Below are 18,050 nucleotides of genomic sequence, written 5' to 3'. Positions count from 1 at the left end.
GATTCAGCTAAATGGTGAGAAGCTGTGAAATTGGTTTCATGACCCTTCATCCATTCATGGCATTCATTCACTGCATGGTGCTTTAATGTGGCCCCTCCACTGAAACCGTGTACACACGACTTCACTTGTGGAAGACCAGCCACTCTTATTTACTCATTGGAAGAGTACGTGAATTGGTTGGCGTGTCCACACACTGCTTACTAAGTGTTAACATAAACCCGCGTTTAAGTACAGAAAAACAATGACCTGTACACTTTTCCGAAGAAATAGCTACATAATAAATAACGAAAGCTGCTGTAAAAAGCTCAAGTTTCGATTTAGAATAGTCTTTCTTGTGAGAGCGCCTATCACTATCTCAAACAGAAGGAGTTCCCGGAAAAACCCATTTATGGTCATATACGTAATCTTCCATGTGACCAAACGTCATTCACAAGACAGGCAGCACCATTTCCCGTAAGATAGGAGGGGCGAAAACTGTACAGTTATTGCTCACTTATTTATATTCTGGTGAACACTCGGAATCACCAGTCTGGCAGAAAACCAGAATTGTATTATACATATCATAAAACGTTATTTTTTTTACATTTATTCTACCTCTGTCAGCAATATGAACATTTTAAACGTTGACAGACGTTTCTAGACTCCCCCAGGCGTATCGTGGTGGATTCTACCGCTTTCCCGCAATAAGGTGGATATTTAACTTGCTTTTGAATTTCGCGTGAACTGTCAGTGATATAAGTAGGAGGAACCTTTTTGGGAAAGCAGACCCAAAAACGTAGGCAGCGACACAGAGTTCACAGATTTAGTCAACAGTTTCCTTTGGATTACTGAAGAGTCACCGGCATACATGTACAACTACGGAAACCTGGGCAGAGGAATCGATCGGACCTTCCCAGATAACAGCTCTGGATCAGGCTCGAGCTCTGCGACTCTCGCTACAACCACTGTCACAACTCAACAACAACAGGTAAGCGTCTTTCTCTCATATCTAATAAGGTCATATGTTATACTCTTAATAGAATTTAAGATTTCAGTACAGTTTTAATGAACATTTCACCAACTATGAATAATAAATGACAGTTACGGTATCATTTTCTATTGTTCATTTTATAACTCCAAATATGAACTTTAACTAACATATCACTATGCTTAAAATGCTCAACATATCATTTATTTAGAAATTAGTTGTAATTCATATTCTGACATGTCTTAACATAGCATTATTTATTTAGAAACTTAATATAACATCTAAGTAACCTAAGTAAAAACCTGTGTGTTTTAAATGTCTTCTCTGTTGACCCACAGAGTACATTTAGGAACCCCTGTTTAGGATTAATGACCAAATAAATATAGCCAAAACAGAGCCCAGAGCAGACAGTAATAAAGTAATAATAATAAAAGATTGAATGATTCAGGTTGGTGTTTTTATCTGGGTGTTTCTGCAAACACAACAATGGGTTTTTGAGTCATAATGAGATATAATAAAGCCTCCTCCCTAAATATCTAATGCCACTGCCTTGGTAACTTATGATATATTGTCTGTGTCTCTTGTACTTTGAAGCAGAAATATTCTGTGGCAGGATCCAGTCAGTTTGTGCCCAGTCTCAATGCCATAACTTCAAACCAGGACCTTCAATGGATGCTTCAGCCCTCTGTTTTAGGCACCCCGGGACCATCCAGGGCACTTCGACCATCTTACTCACTGCCACCAAGAATCCCATATATGAATCCTCAAAATTCCCAATCACACATGCCCCGGCCAGGTGTTATTAGAGCAGCTACAGCCGTTGGCAGCTCAACAAGCAGAAATGATGAACATGTGAGTCCAATTTAATAGCTGTCAGTCTGTTTATGTGATGAGGCGTTGATGAGTCATGACGGGAGACTGTGACAGCATGGTTTGTCACTATGTTCACCTGTCATCCTGTCCATTTTTGCCGGTGGTCTTGGCCAAAACCAAAACCAAAACCAGCCATGCGTGTTATTCACGCATGACCCAAATCAAAGTGTGCTAGACCCAGAATGTGTAATATCCTGTTGTGAGTCTGTAGTGTGTGACCTGGCTGTACTTCTGAACGTGATTGCTGATACATACAGGGTGTGAATCTCATTTGGGCTTATTTAAGAGTTTGAACTATATGTTCAGCTGTAAACGTTAATTTTGTTTGTAAGACTCTCATGTTATGATTTTATTGTATGCTATTTACAAGACAGCATCTACCCTAGAGGAAACCCAGAGATGCTCATTCAATATTAACTCATGAAATCCTGCCTGACTCATGCATCCAAGTCTTGAGTACAGCAGGGTGAGAGTGAAATAATGAGACAGGAAATGGGATATCATGTGATTCACTGGAGTAAAATATTATGACTCATACTTGAGTCACTAGGGTGTTTGCAGGTGATTCATCAATATAAGGTCAGAAAACTGCATATGATGCCCACAAAAGAAAGAGAGCGTGAAATTAATTAACACAATATATTATCGGATTCATAATAGAGTAATTACAGAGATGAAAATTGCAACATTGCCTCAAAGTAGTTGGTGAATTTTAAATGAAATTAAAAATCTCATCCCCTAGATGGCAGTGTTTTCACATGTTTATAACTATAAAAATTTAGTTGACCAATTAGGTTCCGATTGTTCCAATTAGACATAAGGTTTTATAATTGTAATTATTTTGTAATTTATATATTTTTATTTTATTCATTACTATTATCTTTTTTTTTTTTTTTACTTTTTAAATATTTTATTACAGATGCATACAATGTCCAACTACTGCATGAATATTATTATATTATATTATATTAATTATATTTGCTTTACTTTCTCACTCCAGCTATCCCCTGAGGAACTTGAGCGGCGTAGAATTAGAAGGGAACGTAACAAAATGGCTGCGGCAAAGTGCAGGAATCGTCGACGTGAACTGACTGACACATTACAAAATGTAAGTTAATTTTGCTTAATTTTTCGTGTTTCCTTTCAGTCGAAATGTCTTTGCATTACTTGGACCCGAACTGAACGTTTGAACTCTTTCTATTCTCAGCAAACTGACCAGCTAGAGAATGAAAAATCACGTCTGCAGAAGGAGATCGCTGAGCTTCAGAAGCAAAAAGAGAAGTTTGAGTTGGTCTTTGAAGCCCATAGACCCATCTGCAAAGTCCAGGACTCGGACTCAGACTCTGACTCCAACAGTGACCTCCCGACACTTAGTGGAATCAAGATCGAGTCTGTAGACCCTGATCTTCCTGGACCCTCCAGAGAATCAAAGAGTCACGCCAGGCCTAATAAACCCAAGCCCAAAATTACCATACCACCTCCAGCTTCAGCCTCCACTGGTACCAGCGTACCTCTGGAATCAGAGTCTCTTCATACTCCTGTCCTCATCTCCACTCCATCTCTGACCCCTTTTACTGCCAGCCTGGTCTTTAGTTACCCCTCTTCTTCACAGGATACCAGCTCCGCGACTTCATCCCAAGCTCTCAATCTCACCAGCTCTCATAGTACCAGCCAGTCTTCTCATAACCCTCAGCCGTGTGGCGTCGCTCATCGCCGCAGCAGCAGCAGTGGAGATCAGTCAGATCACTCTCTCAATTCACCAACCATCCTCAGCCTTTAATTTCTCATCTGCTGAGGGAAAAAGTGTTTCCAAAAGTGTCCTTACTACTACTACTACATACAAGCATATATGCTTTTACCTGTGTATTCTGTTTACCTTTATTCATGGCAATTATCAAGTAACTTGAATGCACTATAAGAATACAGAAGCACAAGTTAATGGTGATGTGTGTAACCTCAACATAGTTAGGAGACCCAACTATGCCATTCTTAGGCTGATTAGTAATACTGGATAAACCAAGAGCGTGCATTTGGAGGTTGTTTGTTCAACCAATAACATATGGAGTAAGTGTTCAGGAAAAGGTATTTTTGCATTTCGTTTGGCGACGTTAGTGACATAGAAATTGCACACTTCACCTTTAAGGATGTGTAGTGCAAAGTGAAAGATATGATCATCCTACATACGAAGTAGACTGAATTTTTTACAGCACATAACACTGAAAAGAAAATTGACTGACTTTTAAGCCGTAACGTTTGACTGTAGTGGCATTAATAATAGTATTATTGATTTATAGTAATTTACTTCAACTACATATTTAGTGTATTGGTGACGGTACTGTAGCAGTTAAAAACTGGCCTGCTAGCAAAAAGTTTAGAGGTTGCTTTGGGGGTTTGAGAGCAAGAGCACAGTGTAGATCTATCATCATTATGCCTTTCAGGAAGGAATGTCAGTTACTTCAGGAAAGCAATTTTTAAAGAGTGTCTATTACGTTATTTATTATTACGTTACCAATTTTAGAAATGTTAAGGTCTCAATTGAAATGTGGATTTGGATTTTTATCGGTTATACTGTCTTGCTATGCACATGTTTGTGGATTTACACAATGTAATGTCTTGTTATTTTATGTGTTTAATCTTGGTTTTAAGAAATGCAGCATTATAATAGCAGTGTATGCTGAATAAGCTAGTTTTAAAGAAACTGAAGGGATGCAGCCTACCTGGTTCAATGTCTGCAACACCACTCAACTCAACACTGAGAATGTGCAGTTCAATGACAGTTCACTGTTACACTGGTTACAAAAATTATATTTTAACTTCATGAAACACTTCAACTGTTACTATACAGGATGTTTTCTCTACAAGTGCAAAGGTGTGTGATTCACAGGCCAGTAGAAGTAAATTATATATAATTGATACTGTACTGAGTACACTATATGTTAGACTCTACTATTGCTTGACCACATATAGATTTGTATTTATTTTTGAAAACAAGATATTTTTTACTGATTTGATGTTGGTTCCTTTAATAAGGAGAAACATCCAATAAACAATTACTGACAATATGTGCTGCTATTGGGAATACAAAACAAAGTTATGAGCTGTTTTGTAACATACTAGAGTGCCTTAAACTGAGGACTTCTATTGAATTCTATACTGTATGAAAAATGTAAGCTGAAGCTGATTTGTAGCCCCCTTAAGAGACTCTGTTTGTAGCTGTAATTTTATTGCAGGGGGCACATAGATAAATAATATGGCAATGAAGTAAATGTTTAGCAAGATACATCATAGAAAGAGAGTCTCTCACAGCACACAGGGATACAAGGAGGGGTTAAGCACACAGTTTCCTCCTAGGATGTCCTGATGACAAAAATGTTCAATGAGTCACAAACACATTTGCCTCTGAACTGAAACCAGTTGTTAAACACCTTCCTCTAACAGTGTGGATCTTTAATTGTTGTACGACAAATTAAAACAAATAAAGTGCTGCTCAGGATAAACATGTTTTTGGTCATCTGTCTGTGTTCATGGGAAAAATTCACATGGTGAGAGACATGCTCTGTATGACAAGCATGTGAGAATATGTATAAAAAGATCCTTATCACTTCATAGCCTGTGGTTACAATTAACAATGAACAGCCTTGAGGAACAAAAGTGATAACGTGAAAGAGCACGTAAATTAAAAGAGGCCAAGACATCTTGAATATACAGAGAGCAAATTAAATAAACATGGTGACCCTATTTCCTCCACACTGCCCTCTGTTATCGCTCTGATTTGAAGTGAGTCACTTAGAGAGGACATCAGAACATATGATAGATAATGAAGAGGGTGTTTGTGCTGAATGAACCGACGAGCACATGTTTTGCTGAAAGGACCTCTGTATGCCAGTCACAGTGAAAGTTTTAATGTTCTGGCTGTGTAAACAGCATGCCAAAAATAAACCAGTGAAGCATCAAGAAATTAGGGCCTGAGCTACAGCATGACTAAGACCTCATCAAGACTGGGAAATTTTTATCCATGTTATCCAGTCCTTTGCGAGCTATAATATATACTTTAACCCTGCAAAGCCTGACATATGAAATGATTGTCAGAATTATTATTATTTTTTTAATGATATGTTCTAAGAACTTTTTGTTAAGTTTCCCAGTAAGTTACGATAAAAAAAATTTTCTGAATGTTCTCTGAAACATAAAATTTTCTTGGTTATGCAAATGTTTAGGGTACATTTCATTTTATTATTTTGCAAACATTACTTTTTAATGTTCTCTGAACATGTGACAACAGTTTTAGTTGTTCATTTAACAGGGACAATGCAGAATAACATTGCAGATGCTCTACATACAGGCTACTAGCCAATGGCTAATTTGCAGCCCCAGTCCAGATAACTTTGAATAAACATTCTATTAACATTACTTAAAGAAAGTTGCAGTTTTGCCTTATACAGCATTAGGAAGATCAGACCCTTCCTATCAGTCTCTCCAGACTGGACGATTGTAATGCTCTCTTGGCGGGCCTTCTGACATGTATTATCAAACCTCTGTAACTGATCCAGAATGCAGAAGCGAGAGTGGTCTTCAATGAGCCAAAGAAAGCCCATGTCACACCTCTCTTCATCAGTTTGCACTGGCTGCCAATAGCCGCTCGCATCAAATTCAAGGTACTGATGTTTGCCTGCAAGACAACCACTGGCTCTGCACCAATATACCTAGACTTGCTAATTCAGACTTATGCGCCCTCCAGAAGCTTGCGTTTTGCAAGTGAACGACACCCAAAGAGGCACAATATCACTCTCACAGACCTTTTCCTGGACTGTTCCCAGCTGATGGAACAACCTGCCTATCTCAATTCAAGCAGCTGAGTCTTTAGCCATTTTCAAAAAAACGTCTAAAGACACATCTTTTTCGTCAAAACCTGACCAATTAATACTAGCACTAACCTATTCTATTTTATTCTTTTTTTATTCTATTCTTTTTACAGCACTTGTATACTGTTGCCCTCTTGTTGGTCTGATTGCTTCTATTGTTCTCATTTATAAGTCGCTTTGGATAAAAGCGTCTGCTAAATGATTAAATGTAAATATAAAAGTAAGCGAAAGTTTGAGCAGAACTTTGGTAGAATCTTGCAAGAAAGTTAACCAAAGTTCTGAGAACATTCCCTGTTAGCTGGGATATTGAGCATCATATGTTGTACATCAGGGTTTTATGCATATAGAATGACATAAGAGAATATGGGGCTCATACTCGAGGACTTTTATTCAGAGGCCCAAACAGAGCAAAAAGTATGCAATTTGGTGCAGTTGTTTATATTTTTATGGCCAAAAAGTATGACGAAATTCTGATAGCTTGTAATGCAAATCAATGAGATCATATAAATATAAATATCAGTTGTCACTCTATATCTCCCAATAATGTCTCTAAAATTAAAATAGTTGTATGATCAAAGCTCTGTAGTTTTCATTGCGCAACACAATACAATGATGATTGAGAGATATACAAATAAATGTTCCTCAAAAGCCATTAAACATTTCACAGCAAAAAGACACATGTACCCCGACCTGAAGGGGGATGCTTTTAGAATAAGCCTTTTGCTTGCTAGAAAGAATTAACTATCAACATTTATTTTTTTAATATATTTTCATGCACAGTGAAAGTATGAGGAAAAAAGACAAGAACAGAACATGATGTGTCAGTCAAGTGTATTTAAAGCTATCTCACTCACAATGAGTATAGCCTGAAACAAAGCAAATGCTAACCAATCAGAGAGCTGGGTCTTGTAGCTATAAAACTTCAGTCATTGAAATAATACTGATCATATATCTGGATTAAAAACATGTACAACAGAACAATCCCATGTAGGAGGCTCTTGTAGTATGCAGCAAATACAACAAAATAATAACAATATCTAGCACAATAATTTTAAAACTACATGTCAATGTTTTCTCCTCCAAAGTGTCAATTCAGTGTGTATTAATTAAATTTTGTCAAAGCAACAACTGAACACAAAAAGCTTTGTACAGTACAGCTGTGTAGTTAAAGTGGGGTTAATGCAAACGAAAGTTCATTTTGGATTCAGTGCAGAGCACAGCAACATTGTTTAGTGGAGCACACGTCATTACATCTAGTGAATTATACTGTCCAGTTCAAAATAAACAGGAAAAAACAATCTCATACTATAGAAAAGTGGTCTAGTAACATGTGCATTTCCAGTGAATCATTCTTGGGCCTCCGTGATATAGTCATATTACGTCACAAAAAATCTGATCTGCTTACAATGGAGGCTTCGCTTTGCACAATCCTTTGATACTTCCATTTCCTCTCCATTGCTGAAATAGATTCAGTGCTTTTTGTAAATGATCTTAAACAGATCACTACATAGTATATGGCTGTAATCAGTAAAAATGTGAATCTCTAAAGATTCAAGATTCATTGCAGCCCTGTCAGAGTGCATCGTAGGAGAAACACCAGCCCGTGAACATCAGTGCACAGTAAAACCTGGTACAAGTTAGCAGTATGGTTAGTTTCTCTCTATGCTGTTGAAAATGTCAACCCCAAAACTACATTTTTGCCCCTATCTACAACCCCTATAAGAGATGACAGGAAACATTCCTGCAACAATTGGAAAATCATACATTCAAATAATGCTACTAATACAATAAATAGGTCTGCTGGAAAATCTGAAGCTTTTGGAACATGGTGGATGGTTTCTAGAAAGTTCAAGCTGGAAGGCCATCTTAGACCAGTTGGTCATATCATTTTCGACTAGCATGCACCAGGTAGAAACCAGCCACCATGTTCCAAAAACAAAGCTACCAGCTTAAAAAGAACGTAAATCAAAATGATTCATTCACATTTGTTGCACACCTGTGTGACTTTCTTCTGCAGAACACAAAAGAAGATATTCTGAAAAATGCCTCACCTGGGATCCCCCCTCCCCCCAATTTTTTTTTGCTAGCTGAACAACTTTAACCTAAAATATTTACTTGAAATACCCCCTTAGTTAATATTTTAATAATTTAACAGTTAATTTTCATGATGTTCAAGGTTCTCTGATACCAGTTAATGGTCAGCATGACATGCAGGTAAGCAAATAAAATATTTCATCTTTGTCGGTAGGTGTTATTTAGTTTTAGGTTTTTTTATTTTAAATTTTATTTTAATGTTGCAAATTTATTATTTAATTAATTATTAGCTTTTCATCCACTAACAAACTCCTTGCAGTTCCCTTAAAACCCCCAGGGGTTAACGAACCCCTGTTTGCAAAACACTTATTCAGAGGTTAAAAGTCAATGGAGTTCTTCAAAATATCTCATTTTGTGCTCCACAGCAGAAAGCATACAGGTTTGGAAATCACAAGACATCAAGGGGAGTAAATGATGACAAACCTTTCATTTCTGTGTGAACTATCCCCTTTAAGCTGGATTTCCCAGCAGGAGGACTGATTTTGAAAGGAAAGGCTGTCACTTTAAAAGTTTAAAAATAATTCTGTTTTGCCTGGCACCCAATAATTTCACTCAAGTGTTAAAGGTCTGCCAACTATAAAATGTTAATCAATGAAATATAGAGAAACTGTATTTATGGCATCAAAAGGCCATGAGTAAACTAGCCTACTTTAAAGTCTATTTCCACCGAAATAGCTGAGATGGCATTGTCAGAAAATGTAAACTACTTTAGTAGACATAAAAAGTCTGTCTCGGCATCAAGAGAGAAGGGTAAAGTAATATGGCTCAGCTCCTCTCCTTCAGTCATCTGGTGAACACACTAAGTGCAGCTGGTCTGGACTGCCAACACTCCCGGTGCTGGAGCTCCCGTCACCCACGTCCCGGGCCACCATACACGGTATGTTGAGATCCGTGGAGCCACCCGGGCTGGAATCACTTCTGCTCACGCACTCTTCCTCGAGCACCAAACAAAGTTCCTTCAGATCCAGATTCTCCTTCACCAGACCGTCCTGCATCCGCTCCAGGTCGGCGAGCTTCTTGAGGTATCCGCCGAGGTCCTCGCGCATCACTTTAGCAGCGTGATGGCCGAATAGTTGCCACTCACGAGCGAGCTTCTTCACTTTCAGACGGTCGTCGTCCAGAAAGCAGCATAAATCCCGAAGTTCCTGGTTCTCCTCTTGCAGCCTCTGGTTGATGACTTTGAGTTCCCTGATTTCAAGCAGATGTCCCTGCAGTTGTTTATTGACCTCCTTGATTAATCGACCGCGCTGTATGAGAGCGGACATCTTTTCCGATTCTTCTTTGCGGAGTCGACTCACCAGCTCTTCCTTAGAACAAGCCAGCAAGTCTTCTTCGGACATCTTTGACAGCTCCCGGTTCAGTATTTCACTGTCGCTCCCCATATTGTACAAAAATTCACCATCAATTGTTATTACAGCGGTTAAACCATAAAATAACTCTTACGAGGCACATGAGATGTCTGTCACTGTAAATGGATCGCAACATTCCTCATCCAGGCACGAAGAAAAAGCTCCATTTCCTCTTCGCTCCGCTATTTATAACCTATAATAAGGGAGGAAAACACAATTCTTATATGCAAACTGGCTTTTTTGTCATGTTTAACGATTATAATATTAAACACATCCCGATTGTAACACACTAAACAGGCCTACCTCTCTCCTCAGTGCTTTAAATCGTAATTGGCCGCATTAATTTCTCAGTTTTTGGCTTCTGGGAATCACTGAAGCGCAATCGTGTTTGTTTCTGCTCCTCGGACTGGGATGAGAGGTCAACACGGAGGTTTAAAATAATCCCCGTGGAGCATCTCTTCTCTTCTGTATTATCAGGGATCACAATGTCCGTCTCTCTCCGCCCTAAAGCTTTTACCCATTCCAGTGCAGTCCAGTAAATAACCACGGTGCGATTTAATGTCTAAATAGGCAAAACATCCAATCGCTAGCGTTCGCCATAAAACGCGTTGTAAATATCATAAATAATTAAATAAATAAATAAGAGTCGAAATGTAGGACAGGCTGGTTATACTAGTGCTGCATGCGATTGGTCGGTTTTACAAAGGGTCAATGTCGGATAATCCGAATCAACGACGCTGAAATGTATGGTGGCTGCCTGCGAGTTTACTTCGTGGTGATTCCTGAGGAATTCGTTGAGATGTTCCTTGAGATTACAGTGTTTCCTTTGGCGATTGTGGTGGTTGGGGAGGCAGTGATGTCTTCCCCCATCTCCTGCTCTCCTCCCCTCCCTTCTTCATCCCCTCCCCTCTTCCCTTACCGTAAAAATCTGTACTGTATCCTGGTGAGTGAGTTCCCCTCTCACAGCTGTTTCTAATGTCTAAAGCTTCACCATACTCATAACACACTGAAGATACAATGCAAAGGATATTAATACAGGTTTATATTGAAATGTATCTCTAGATGAGGTCTTCCCACTGCTGAGATGAGACTACAGGGGACACACAAAACTAACGGAAAGGGTGACAAAAGCTTTTTCTCTACTTTAAGCCACGGTATTTAGCCACATCCTTCCGCCCTGCTCTCCAGCACAATTGCTAGCATGAGGACATAACAATGTGGGGTGTTAACCAGGGCCAGGGGTGAGAGGGGGGTTGCTGGAGTAAGAATGGAAACAGGCCACAGTTTCGGATAAACGAGAGGGAGGTGTGAACAACCGCATGCAAGACAATAGGTGAGAGGTGCAGAATAATAAGGCAGTGTTGAAAATATACTTGTGCCCTTTGGTGGATTCAATGAGAGTTAATTGCAATTTGAATTTTAAAGAGTTATGTTGGTTAAGCTGCTGCAGGGGATTAAACATTTAACATTATTATTATATTCTAATAATCTGGCAATGATGGTCATGTACTTAAATATGAATTAAACAAATTGTAAATTCAGAGTATGTCTGTCAGAATTTAAGAAATTTTTTGAAAATAGACACTTGTAAACACACCTGATAAGAGTCATGATTGAGTCTTTAAAAAAATTATTAATCTCTGTTCTGTAGCTTAATAGATGATGTTTGAAACTTTGTATTTAACACTTCTCATGTTATTGCCTCCTTACGAATCGCTTGTTGTATTCCTCATTTGTAAATCACTTGGATAAAAGTGTCTGTTAAATGAATAAATGTAAAAAAGTGATATTTTTCAAGCTTTGGAACCAGCAGAGGACCTCTCGAAGAAACAAATCATCAAAAGCATAATACCTAAAAATAAAATATGCTTGTGTCAGGTAAATCAGGATTTTTAGTAAAAACATAGTAAGCATGTCTGGTTATAATTGTTTAAAACTGTAATGTAATTATGTTAAAGGGGTCATATGATGCTTTTTTAAAGATCATTATTTTGTGTATTTGGTGTAACAGAATATGTTGACATGCTTTAATGTTCAAAAAACACATTATTTTTCAAATACTGTACATTATTGTAGGACCTCTATGCCCCGCCTCTCTCAAACGCTTCGTTTTCTACAAAGCCCCCTCCTTTGACAAGCGCAGTCCGCTCTGATTGGCCAGCTGACCCAGTGCACTGTGATTGGCCGAACACCACAAGCACCTGTCGGAAATGTAACGCCCCTTACCATAATCACGAGCGTCAGCTTTCAAAGTAAATATCAAGACAGTTAATAATGTCATTAGTTTTACCATCAGTTCAAGCCCGAAAGGACAACAGAGTCGCGTGACAAAACTGTCGTCCATAAAATGCATTGCTGTTCTGTTGTAAGTAATCTTAAAGATTCCTAAATGCATCTACTTTCGGAAGGCCAAATAAAGTGCTTTTGCTTTCGCCTAGAAACACACAGCGTCTCCCTGACATGGCTGCTTCAACTCTAACTGCGGTTACTGAAACCACGCTTTCTTTCTTTGCGTGCACATTTGGGCATTATGCTAATATTTCCACATAGTGGGGTAGATATGTGGGGGCGTGTTAGAACGAGACGTTTTAGGGGGGCGTGGCAGTCTTAACTTTGATAAAGAATATCTCTTTGGTTTTGAGACTTTAGTCTTTGCAACTTCAGGGATCTTATCTATGCACAATCAGCTTGTAACACTCCAAAGAGAAAGGAAAACTTGAAATCGCACCATATGACCCCTTTAAAACAACTATATAGCCTAGTTGTAAAATAGTTGTTATTTTCCTTTACATTATCAAAGTACAGTTCTAAATACATACATACATAAAGTGATTTAGTGAACTTGGTAATGTGAAAGTTTAGTTAATTTGACATTTCCTACCCAGATACTTTTGTTTCATGACATACAGTATGCTATAGGACAGAGATGTTTCCTCCTAGTAAATGGCTCAAGGACACAGTACTAGGGCAGGATTGTGATGTCATTAACTTCTCAGTTTTTTAACTCTACCTGGAATTAAACATGTGACAAACCCCTTTCATGAAGAGGCTACAGTTATCGCCATAATGATGGATTCTTTTTTAAAAATGCATTCCATTTATAATTGTAACACAATTAAACATGTGACACCATGGACCAGTACAGAACTTTCCAGATGTGTGAGAGACTTTTGCCCCACCCAGCTAAACTAGCCAATCAGCTTCTATTTCAGATACCGCCAGACAGACAAGCCATGCTCATTGAAAGGTATGCACTGGTTTGCGTCTTGCCAATTTAAATAGAATGATTTGGTCATTATTCAATTTAAAACATTTATTTGCATTTCCCTTTTTAGGTATTATGCTTTTGATGATTCATTTGTTCGAGAGGTCCTGGGAAAGAAGCTCTCCAAAGGAACCAAAAAAGACCTTGATGATGTTAGTATAAAGACAGGCATTACGCTGAAGAGCTGCAGAAGACAGGTGGGCTGAAGGACTCCGTTTAAGGATGTGTTTACACTTGAAGTTCCATTCTCTTGGTTCTATTGGTCAGGTCCAAAAAAGAAAATTCTATATTTAGTCCAGGTTAGCTTAGTGTTTAACTTAGGTTTAACACCAAACCTAAAGATACAAAACAAAAGGCATAAGGATATGGCCACAACCTGGACAGCTTTATGACATATATTCTGCAAACTTACCAAACATCCGAAACAATGCTGTGTGCTGGGCTACATGCACTTGTTGTATATGTATACATGTGGTGGTATTTTTACCAGCTCACAAAGAGCTTATAAAATGTGTGAAGGAGTCAAAACAGATTTAGGAATTCTTTTGTTGCACACACAGAGATCTGCTGCAAGGAGACAGTGGTTCAGATGTCTGTACCGAACTATAACAGGCTTGAGCATTCTGTCTTTTCAGGGTTGCATCTTGTGACATCATGTCCCGATTTTGGTTAGTTTAGATGTCTTTGGTCCGTGTTGCGTTCATATATCAGTCAAATCGCACCAGAGTTTGTTTGGAAGCACTTGTTTGGTTTGCATCAAGGTTTGTTTGGCAGTGTTCGTACTTATTCAAATGAACCATACTAACAGAGCAATCTCACCAGCGTACGTTTTAATCAAACCAAACCTGCCAAGTATAAACACACCCTAAGATTATGAACTTCTCATTGGTAACTAAGATTTATGCTTGGATACTTTTCCGAGACCCTTTTGGAAATGAAATGATTATACCCATCCCCTTAAAAACAGTTTGACAACTTCAAGCGAGTGTTCAAAGTGGTGGAAGAACTCAAGGGCCCCCTGGTGGAAAACATACGGCAACACTTTCTGCTACCTGATCAATTAGCCAGGTGAGAAAGTCTCTTTCTGAGACGTTTCTTTCCAAACCTTTTTAATTAATCCTGAATGCCGGTAGAACTGAGCTCAGAAAATGAGGGAAAAAAACAAAGCAAAAGAGAGCAGTCAAAGCATAGTTAGAAATGATTATTTTACTATATTACTTATTTACTATAGGTATCCGTTCTTCCAGTTGTATGTTCATTAACATTGTAAGAACGCAAGTTTCCATGAACAGTTGCTTCATTGCTGATTTGGTGTGTTTTCACCTTCTCTTGCTAAATGATCCTGCCAATTCCTCCTCCAGAGACTATGCTGCAATAGTGTTCTTTGCCAATAATCGTTTTGAGACGGGGAAGAAAAAGTTGCTGTATCTAACCTTCCAGGACTTTGCCTTCTGTGGTGGGCAGCTCATCAACAACTGGACTGTTGGAGCTGTGGGTAAGACCAGTTACACAGCCATCTGCAATACTTGAAATTGGTCAATCATGGCAATAAATGGTCAAATATGTTTGTATAATGGCCACTAAACTGTATGACCATTATGCCAGGCAGCCGATTCCCTACATAATATACAGTCAGCTAATAAAATTTTACGTTTTTAAAAACAATATTAATAATATTTCTGTTATTATAATGCATAGATTTATATATATAGAATATATATAAATATATATATAATTATATATCCGTTTATTTGTTAAGGAGCCAAATATGAAGTGAGAATATACAGTCAACTGGTCATTGTCGTAAAATCAACCCCTGATTTATTAATGTCCTAACATCTGCAGTTCTTGAGCATCTAGTCTGAGGTTATTAATAGACACTGTCAGTCTGACCAATTGTGTAGTTTAGAAAAATATTGAGACAGATGAATATATCTCCTTTTATGTCTTTCTCTGTACTCTCTTAGATAACATGATGGAGGACATGGATGTAGATCTGGATAAGGAATTCCTTCAAGACCTCAAAGACCTCAAAATTCTAATCACAGACAAGGATCTCTTAGACCAACACAAAAGGTGTGTGTGAGCGAGTGATTTGGACAGGGAGAAGAGAGATACGGGTCTGAGGAGGGCCGTTGTACATGTCCAAATGTTGCATGGTTACTCCCTCTGTCTCAGCCATCTGAATAATGAAACCTCTCATCCACTCAGTTTAGTGTGCACCGCTCTGAGGGGTAAAACCAATGTCTTCAATGAGATGGAAGCCAATTTTAAGGTAAGAGGATTTGTTTGCTTGTGAAATAAATGCTTTTCTACATAATTCTTGATTTCAAAATATCTCCTGCTGTAGAATCTCTCAAGGGGCCTTGTAAATATTGCTGCCAAATTAATCAACGCAAAAGATGTTCGTGATTTCTTCATTGACCTTGTCGAAAAGGTACTGTTTAAATTTAATAAGAGCACTAACAGAGCTGAAGTGCTGAAGTTTTCACAAAACATTAATTCCTTGTTCTCTTCACAGTTTATTGAACCTTGTCGATCAGACAAATGGACATCAATAGACGTGAACCTCTACCTTACTCATTATACTAACTCGGCACATATCCTTGACACCTTCAAGTAAGTCTCACTATATTTGTTGCACAGTGTGCAAGGTGATTTGTTTTAAACAATTGCTGCATATGGAGGTCTTTGTTCAGGGGAAATTCTCTTTGAAACCAGTGGGGGTCTGTAGTCACCTTTTGTTTCCTGTCCAGTCATTTATGTGGTTTGACCACTGTTTCTGTTTATAAAAAACAAAATTACAACACTTGATCACAACACATCATTTGGAAAGTATGTATTTATCCTAAACTACACTGTTTTAAAATAAAAAAAATTGAAAATGTAATTTATTCTTGATGGCAAAGCTGAATTTGCAGCATCATTACTCCAGTCTTTAGTATCACATAATCCTTCAGAAATCATTCTAATATGCGGATTTGGTGCTTAATAAAAGTTTCTTGTTATTATTAATAGTTATCAGTGTTGTTTTTCCAGGGTTCTTTGATTAATAGAAAGTTCATAAGAACAGCATTTATTTATTTGTTGAAGTCTTTACTGTCACTTTTGATCAGTATAACGCATCCTTGCTGAATAAAAGTATTTCTTTAAAAAAAAAAAAAACAGCTTTCAATGGTAGTGTATGTAAAGAGAATTTCGCATCAAAATATCAAAGTAAACATTTCAAATGTTCATGTGTTTACAGACCAAGCACTTATAAGACCAAGCTGAATAAAAGTATATTTTTTTCTTTCATAAACGGAGAAAGTACAACTTGTTCAGAGATGACGTTTTAAACGTGTATGCTCTAAACGTAAAAATGTTTTGTGACACATTTTTAAATTTGTCTCCCTCTTTTTTTCTCAGGTACCATGCTGTCTGGACCAGGTACATGGGAGTTATCAAAAGTTGCATCCTTAGAATGTACCACGACTGAAGAAGAATCTCCATTTACACCTTTTCTCTCCCCTTCAGAACTCATCTGCATGCAGTCGTGCATCTGATGAATATTAGGCCTGATGTTTAATTTTTCCCTGTTTATCATCTACTTTCTTTAATCCTTTCTTAAATATGTCCCTCCACCAGCTGTCCATCTCTTCACCTCCCTCTCCCTCTATCCCTGCTTCATTCTTTCACCCTTTGGCATCCAGAAGTGTATGACTTGTAAATAAACAGCATGATTTCCACAGACACTGTCTGCATTGTGTTTTCATTAACTCTCCTTTGTGGGTTTTCCCTTTTAGCAAACCCACTGAAAAAAACCCCCAGTATATTTGGTAATGATGGAGGTTCAGAACAAGATTATGCACTGATCATACTTGTTTTGACTGACATAATTTGGGGGACTTAATGGTAAATAACATGCTAACAGTCCAAAGGATGTTGTGGCTTATATGTGAGTCTTTATGGTCTATTTACTCCTGACCCCTCTGGCTTGATTAGGGTAAGTGGGTGCATGATGGGTGTGAGGTCTGTGTGTGGGCCCACTGGGGACGGGAAAGCAGTAGGGGGCCACAATTTGTCAGGCCATGGTGGCACGGTGTACGTGTGTGTGTTTGCAATAATAGTATGTAATGACAGCTGTCAGGCCTACCACATTACTCTAGAGGTGTTCTGGTATAAGAGTAATGGCAAACAGATTTGTTTGCCCTTTTGTCATTTGCAGAGCAAAACAATATTTATTTATTTGTATAATTTGATGAAGCTTGAATGTGATCCCTCAGGAATGCGCAACTGATTTTGTGACTTGACACAACTGAGTTAGGTACAATGTATAACAATTTATTTAATTACATACATCTAAAGCCTCAACTATACAAAAGCATATATCACTGACATGTTTTTTACGAATACAAACAAAACAAAAAAAAGTGATGTGACATGTGGCCAAGTATGGTTACCCATACTAGGAATTAGTGCTCTGCATTTAACTCTTTCACTCCCCCCACCTACAATTCCTGCCGGACCTGAGACTCGAACTCGCAACCTTTGCGTTACGAGTCCGACTCTCTAACCATTAGGCCACAACTTCCCCCTATATCAACATAGTATTCTTAAGTAGTATGTTAGTTGGTATTCTGAACTCAGTATTACACTCT

General features: G+C 38.2%; 3 protein-coding genes across 4 annotated transcripts; 2 read left to right on the top strand and 1 right to left on the bottom strand.

The window, feature by feature from the left end:
• The first annotated feature begins 524 nt into the window (after window positions 1-524).
• On the top strand, window positions 525-5,339 carry fosl1a (FOS like 1, AP-1 transcription factor subunit a). 2 transcript variants are annotated; one of them, XM_016567735.1, is made up of 4 exons: window positions 525-967; window positions 1,565-1,819; window positions 2,841-2,948; window positions 3,048-5,339. In XM_016567735.1, exons 1-4 carry the CDS (start codon window positions 848-850, stop codon window positions 3,618-3,620), a joined length of 1,056 nt encoding a protein of 351 aa, XP_016423221.1. In that variant the 5' UTR covers window positions 525-847; the 3' UTR covers window positions 3,621-5,339. The 2 variants fall into 2 exon arrangements, with proteins under 2 accessions (XP_016423221.1, XP_016423220.1); XM_016567734.1 differs by having other exon boundaries at window positions 526-967; window positions 1,562-1,819.
• A 3,865-nt stretch (window positions 5,340-9,204) lies between these two features.
• LOC107751946 (coiled-coil domain-containing protein 85B-like) lies at window positions 9,205-11,095 on the bottom strand. The gene is made up of 2 exons (XM_016567733.1): window positions 10,449-11,095; window positions 9,205-10,338 (listed from the first exon to the last, which is right to left on the bottom strand). Exon 2 carries the CDS (start codon window positions 10,176-10,178, stop codon window positions 9,576-9,578), a length of 603 nt encoding a protein of 200 aa, XP_016423219.1. The 5' UTR covers window positions 10,179-10,338; window positions 10,449-11,095; the 3' UTR covers window positions 9,205-9,575.
• Window positions 10,888-17,142, top strand: LOC107752046 (acidic fibroblast growth factor intracellular-binding protein B-like). The gene is made up of 10 exons (XM_016567896.1): window positions 10,888-11,088; window positions 13,268-13,392; window positions 13,481-13,607; window positions 14,378-14,478; window positions 14,772-14,905; window positions 15,378-15,486; window positions 15,622-15,685; window positions 15,761-15,847; window positions 15,932-16,029; window positions 16,819-17,142. Exons 1-10 carry the CDS (start codon window positions 10,888-10,890, stop codon window positions 16,886-16,888), a joined length of 1,116 nt encoding a protein of 371 aa, XP_016423382.1. The 3' UTR covers window positions 16,889-17,142.
• Window positions 17,143-18,050: the final 908 nt, after the last annotated feature.

The sequence above is a fragment of the Sinocyclocheilus rhinocerous genome, unplaced genomic scaffold, assembly GCF_001515625.1.
Source record: "Sinocyclocheilus rhinocerous isolate Xijiao unplaced genomic scaffold, SAMN03320098_v1.1 scaffold662, whole genome shotgun sequence".
Classification (NCBI taxonomy): Eukaryota; Metazoa; Chordata; class Actinopteri; order Cypriniformes; family Cyprinidae; genus Sinocyclocheilus; species Sinocyclocheilus rhinocerous.
The sequence above is the reverse complement of the archived record's forward strand: the minus strand, read 5'-3'. Positions and strand labels throughout refer to the sequence as shown.